Raw genomic sequence first — 6,881 nt, forward strand, 5'->3', positions numbered from 1 at the left:
CACCACAATTCAATAGGGAATTTGTCTCCAGATTACTTTGAATGCTGTTGTTGTGGCTGATTATCCCCTATCTGTCTGGCTGAGACTCATCAACCAAAGGCAAGCAGCTTCCCCTGCAGGGCCATCCTGTGCAGTTAACCAATGTTCTTTGGCAGCAGACAGCGCCTTGTCACAGCTAGGAACATGAAAATCTACTTAGGTGACATCAATGAGGGATATTGGTGTATAGCTCTGTTGCTCTTTTGGCTTAACCCCTAAGCACCGGTTGACGTGTACAGCTGTCACGATTTTGGGCGCGGAGCAACACCGGTTGAAATATACAGCCGCAAGCGTCTTCCGGCCACCATTTGAACTTTAACTCATCCTTACTCATCGACGGAACCACCTGGAGACGTGGGGATACTTTCATTTGAAAGAAGAAGAGTTGGTGAGTCTTATGTATTTTTTATTTTTTCTCTAGCTTTTATAGTTTGGCAGATATTAGGGTTTGACGTAAAGGTACAGTATTATTTCCAAACTCATATCCCCCATAGGGAGGAGCGTGTGATATCGCAAAACCCCCAGCGTGTAGGGGTTAATGTGAAGATAATAACAAAATAAATAGGGTACTGTACCTGTGCACAGTATAAATTTTATGGACGTGGAGTAATGGAGAGTATAGTACTGCAACAAGGCAAGGAATATGTCCAACATTTATTAATAATTATGCAGAAAAACGGCCATACCACGTTGAGTACACCGCTTCCCGTTCGATCAGCGAAGTTAAGCAACGTTGGGTCTGGTTAGTACTTGGATGGGTGACCGCCTGGGAACACCAGATGCTGTTGGCATCCCTACGTCAAGTGGGGTTGGTGGAGGATTAGTGCCCCTCCCTGTAAAACAATTAACTCTAAGCCCTTGGCCACCCCGTCTGGGATACATGGCGTCTGGCAATGAATGAATGAATGAATGCAGAAAAACTTCCCTCACTTCTTGATTCTATATTATACGCTATACGGTTAGCTATCCCTTGTTTTTCACAGACCATGAGGAAAACACACCCGAGTGGTGAAAATCCACAACTTAAAAAAAAACACCTATATGCACTCCTAAAGCCATAAAATAGTTACGCAACTGCTTATAACCCTTGTTAGTATCACAAAACCACCAGACATTGTATTCTACTCATCTGCATTAAGCCTGAAGTATTTCCTTATAACTTAATATATTTTGCTACCTCAAATTACACTGATATTAGTTTATTCTGTGATGGTTTACTTGTTTGCCAACACTTTAAACTTGCAAAAGCCAAAATCACAAAAACCAGAGATGACTGCAAAGATGTATAAGATGATTTTACTGTACACAGTCACTTTTATACAGTACTAAACATGGGTAAGACAGGTTAGATATGATTTCAGTGATACTTTACCTTGTTCTGAGACTGGTGGATGGATCTCAGCTTCAGGAACTACAGCTGCTGCCTCCCCGCTGTGTCCAGAGTGGTTTGTGGATAATAAAATACTGAACTAATGCTGCCATGTACTGTTATGAAGGTATGGGTACTGTGTTGTCTATCTGCTAAAGGTGTCCTGATGCTTGAAGGTCTACCGTATGCCATTCAGGATAGTATTTTTTTTATATATATATGGGTAGAATGATGAAAGTCTTCGATGCCGATTTATTTTTAAGTCTGATGGATGTTATATTTATGTTCAAAGGACATGGTTTCTCCGTTGATGGATTGGTTGTGGTTTGAGTGATTTTTCTTCAGTTTTAAACTTTCCAAAGGATGGCCAAGTTTGGTGCTGTGTCAGACATCCCCTATCTTTTTTTTTTTTTTTTCTTTTATCACACCATCACTTTGGGAATTCTCAAGTTTGAGTTAAGGGAAACAAAGAATCTTCAAAGTCACTTAGGGAATACTTGAGCGAAGCCATTACGGACTGTAGATTAAAAGCCTTCTTATCCTTTCCACACTGGTGATTCAGCACCACGTAATACTGCACCAACCAGTGTGGCCGGCTTTCCTGGGGTGCATTCTCACCAATTACAATACTGCTTGTACTATACCGCTTCAGCCCTCGCATCAGATGGAATTTAACCAAGTACGGCCTTTTGTTCGATGGGAAATGCAGTACTATAGGATCTATGAACGTGTAGGTGTAGTAACCATCACGACTCTCCTCCTTCTTCCAATACTCACCCGGTTTACGGTTTTTTGTGCTGGCTATATGAACAGTTTTGTAAAGTGAAATTCCATAGTCCTCACAGGGGAACATTTTCGTCTTCAACTTAGTCTTCAGATGAGTTGGCAGCTTCCCCAAACGTGCCTTAACCTTTACCCTTACCCCAGTGATGACCAATTTTGTTTTTTGCATTTTGTCACTTTTTTAACACTTTTACGGTATTTTTGGCGAAACTACGTTTAAAAAATTACACGCACATCATAAAACACAGCAACTAGTCTTAGCTAATTTAACCTTAATTATAGAAATCCTAGACCTATATGCTGAACCCTTCCAAGATAGAGAGGAAGGGTCCAATATGTTTTCTCATTGTTTACAACTTATTTTCATCATTTTCTGTAACGTTAACCCTTTAATCACGTACTCTATATTTTTTTCCTGCTATCCCCAAAAGATAGGCATTTCTTGGTTGTCTGCAGTTGCTGCGGTTCGAAATTTTTCCCAAGCAGAAAAGAGAGGGAGCGAGAGAGCTACTGTACAGTACCCCTTCCTTGATTCTTTGTTCATCACTGTGAAAAACAATTATAAGAACAATTGGCTTAATCATATTCGGGGATTCGACACTACGGTGGCATAGGAAGCTTAGTAGCACATCTTTAGCGATTTACCTTGAAGGGGGTTTGAGCTGAAAGGGGTAAGACACACGCACACACACGCACCTCGATATGTTTGGCTTACCTTCCTCCTTTCTTACCCCGATTATCCTTCCTGCCTGTCTGCTATCATTCTTTTCTTCCTGTCATTCTTCCGTTTTTCCTTCCTGTCATCCTTCTCTCCTTCCTTCCCCTCCTGTCTGCCTGCCATCCTTCCTTCCTTCTGTCTCTCCTTCCTGCCTGCCATCCTTCTTTCCTTTCTTCCTCAGCCTTCTGTTTATCACCCTTCCTTTCTTCCTTCCCCAACCTGTCAACCTTCCTTCCCCTCCTGACTTCCTTCCTGTCTGCCATCCTTCTTTTCCTCCTTCCCCTCCTGTTTGCCATCCTTCCTTCCTTTTCCTCTTGTCTTTGATCCTTTTTTCCTTCCTGCCTGCATTCTTTCCTTCCTTTTTTCCTGCCAACCTTCCTTCTTTCCTTCCTGTCTGCCATCCATCTTTCTTCCTGTCTGCCATCCTTCCTTCTTTCTTGTCTGCCTCCCTCCCTTCCTTCTTTCCTTCCTGTCTGTCTCCCTTCCTTCTTTCTTGTCTGTCTTCCTTCCTACGTTTCAGGAGACATGAAACTGAAACAGAAGACATTACTACCACTCAATATCCTTTCCATAGCACTTCTTCGTGACTAGCATCATATCTACTGTTGCAACTCAGTATTCAAGACAGAGGGATGGCAATTTTAGGCCACGTTAGAGAGAGAGAGAGAGAGAGAGAGAGAGAGAGAGAGTAATATGTAAGAACACATATTTTTTTACTACTTTTATTACGCAAGTTTATGTACAAAAGTTCGTTTACAATATACAGGAATCAGGAAAATCTACGGAATAAATCGCCAGGGAACAGGTGTTAGGGAGATGAGAGAGAGAGAGAGAGGGGGGAGGAGGAGGAGGAGGAGAAGAAGAAGAAGAAGAAGATGATGATGATGATGATGATGATGAGGAGGAGGAGGAGGAGGAGGAGAAGATGATGACGATGATGATGATGATGAGGAGGAGGAGGAGAAGATGATGATAATGATGATGATGATGATGATGAGGAGGAGGAGGAGGAGGAGGAGGAGGAAAAAGAAGCAAAGAGAAAGAAAAAGGAAAAAGAATTAGAAGGAAAATAATAATAAAAGCAAATCACTGAGCCAATGAGAAAGTGAGCAAATTAAAGCAAGGAGAGAGAAAATCAAAGCAAGGGGAGAGAAAATTAAAGCAAGGGGAGAGAAAATTAAAGCAAGGGGAGAGAAAATTAAAGCAAGGGGAGAGAAAATTAAAGCAAGGGGAGAGAAAATTAAAGCAAGGGGAGAGAAAATTAAAGCAAGGGGAGAGAAAATTAAAGCAAGGAGAGAGAAAATTAAAGCAAGGAGAGAAAATTAAAGCAAGGAGAGAGAAAATTAAAGCAAGGGGAGAGAAAATTAAAGCAAGGAGAGAGAAAATTAAAGCAAGGAGAGAGAAAATTAAAGCAAGGAGAGAGAAAATTAAAGCAAGGAGAGAGAAAATTAAAGCAAGAGGAGAGAAAATTAAAGCAAGGAGAGAGAGAAAATGAAAGCCAATCTCACAGGCGCGTCGTCACATGCCTGGCCGGGGTGCACATCTTCCTCTTCTTCACCGCCTTCCTCTTCTTGGTCTCCCTCTGCTTCGCCTCCCTGTAGCTCCTCCCCATCACTATCTCCCCATCAGCCAGCATGAACTTGTGTAGTGGGGAGGGAGGGAGGGAGGTTGGGGAGAAAATGGAGGGGTGTTTGGCGCTGCGAGAGATATGGCGGTCTGGGCTGGTGAAAGAGTGGTGTTAGTGTGGTGGTGGTGGTGGTGGTGGTAGTAGTAGTAGTAGTAGTAGGAGGAGGAGGAGGAGGAGTATTTGTATTATCAATATCACCACTACCACCATCACCATCATCGTCATTATTATTACTATTACCATCATCATCATTATTATTATTATTATTACTATTATTATTATTACCACTACCACCATCATCATCATTATTATTATTATTACTATTATTATTATTATTACCAGTACCACCATCATCATTATTATTATTATTATTATTATTACTATTATTATTACCACTACCACCATCATCATTATTATTATTATTATTACTATTATTATTATTATTACCACTACCACCATCATCATCATCATTATTATTATTACTATTATTATTATTACCACTACCACCATCATCATCATTATTACCACCATCATCATCATTATCATTATTATCATTACGATCATCATCCCCACCGCCACCACCATCATCATCATCATCATCATTATTATTATTATTATTATTATTATTACCTGAGAGTGTTGGCGTGCGCAGTGGGTCTTGTGAGTCGTGCGCAGGTGAGGGGAATACTCTCTTCATAGCGCCTCTTTCCACCCCTCCCCCTCCCTCTCCTCCCCCACCACCACCTCCACCCCGCCGGCACAACTGAACGAATTAGCGCCTTCCTGTGGGGGGGGAGGGGAGGGGAAGAGGGAAGAGAAGGAAATGGGGAGGGAAAATGGGAGAAGGAAGGGAAGGGAAGGGAGGAGGGGAGAGAAGGAAAGGGGGAGGTAAAGAAGAAGAGGGAAGGGAAGGGAAGGGGAGGAGAGGGAGAGGGGGAAGAGGGTGGAGAGAGGAAAGGCAGAAGAAAAGGAAGGTAAGAGGAGAGGGAGGGAGTGAGATGAGGAAGAGGGGAGATGGTAGGGGATAAGAGGGGAGGAGGAGAGAAAGGATGGGGAGAGGATGGAGAGAGAGACGAGGAGAAGAGAGGAGGGGAGAGAAGGAGGAGGAGGGAGAAAAAGGAGGAGATAGCAGGGTAGAATGAAGGATTAGGGTAGGAGTGAAGGGAGGAAAAAACAGAAGGGAGAGAAGAGAGAGAGCAAAGGGAGCAGAGAGGAGGGTGAGGAGGAAGAAGGAAGTTAGGGTAGGTAGGGAGAGAGGTAAGATTATTATTATTATTATTATTATTATTACTATTATTATTATTATTATTATTACTATTACAACTACTACCTTCCTTCTTATCATCATCATCATCGTATTATTATTATGATTATTATTATTATTATTATTATGATTATTATTATTATTACAGCTACTACTACTACTATTCTTCTTATCATCATCATCTTTGTGGAAGAAAGAGAGGAAGTTAAGGGGCGTTTATTCCTTGTCACTGAGGTAAAATATCTACCATCTTTTCACCTAAATCTCTCTCTCTCTCTCTCCCTCTCTCTCTCGTATCTAAAAATATATGTACAGTAATCTTGGTATTCATCCTGAGAGAGAGAGAGAGAGAGAGAGAGAGAGAGAGAGAGAGAGAGAGAGAGAGACATACAAAATGGAAAATCTCTCTCTACTTTCTTGCCACTACACAGAAAGTAATTAAGGCGATAAGACAGTGGTAATAGTAACTCTAAACCCAGGCTCATGCGAACGTGAACCCAGTGGACTGCAGGCTGAACTTGCCCTCTAACAGCCTACCATCCACTCATCTGATTGATAGGGAGTTGAGGGCCGTTTGTATAACCAGGCAGTGTCACTACATGAAGGGGTCCCTCTACAGTATTATTTCTAGGATTTTTGGGAGGCAAAAACACCAGAGGGAGGGGAAGGCCAAGGATGAGATGGAGGGATGGAGTGGAGAGGTATATGAGAGAGGGAGGTTTGAGCTGGGAGCAGGGCGATGAAATGGCGGGGGAGAGGGCGACATGGAGGCGATTTGTTTATGGCCACCTCTTACGGGATTAAGGCGTCTGGCAATAGATAGAAAAACACCAGAAATGTACCCCTAAAAAAGCCACCTAAAAGCCACCTAAACCCACCTAAAAGCAGGTAAGGAAAGCCCGTACACATAGGGGTTGAGGCACGCCGAGGCTTTGCAGAAAACGGAGGGTATGGTGGCGAGGAGGGGGGTGACTCTGGTGTTGTTGGAGGTGACTGAGATGAGCACCACCAGGGCGTAAGGTGTCCACGAGAGGGCCCACAGGCACACTAGCGCTGCCACTCTTACCTGCGTCTGTGGAGA

General features: G+C 42.7%; 1 protein-coding gene and 1 non-coding gene across 2 annotated transcripts in view; one reads left to right on the forward strand and one right to left on the reverse strand.

Annotated features, from left to right (window-relative positions):
- Nucleotides 1-711: 711 nt before the first annotated feature.
- LOC145395973 (5S ribosomal RNA) lies at nucleotides 712-830 on the forward strand. Its single transcript, XR_013896700.1, has one exon. It is a non-coding gene; the product is annotated as a 5S ribosomal RNA (ribosomal RNA).
- Nucleotides 831-4,413: 3,583 nt separating this feature from the next.
- The window catches only part of LOC145395888 (ocellar opsin-like), a 14,268-nt gene continuing 11,800 nt past the window's right edge, over nucleotides 4,414-6,881 (reverse strand). Inside the window, exons 8-9 of the mRNA XM_080269410.1 lie at nucleotides 6,679-6,872; nucleotides 4,414-4,606 (exon numbers count right to left, since the gene is read on the reverse strand). Of these exons, the coding sequence (XP_080125536.1) occupies nucleotides 4,414-4,606; nucleotides 6,679-6,872 (387 nt within the window). The remainder of the gene's footprint in view (nucleotides 4,607-6,678; nucleotides 6,873-6,881) is intronic.

The sequence above is a fragment of the Coenobita brevimanus genome, chromosome 33 (assembly GCF_032717465.1).
Source record: "Coenobita brevimanus isolate Jiangsu-jjx chromosome 33, ASM3271746v2, whole genome shotgun sequence".
NCBI classification, from domain to species: Eukaryota; Metazoa; Arthropoda; class Malacostraca; order Decapoda; family Coenobitidae; genus Coenobita; species Coenobita brevimanus.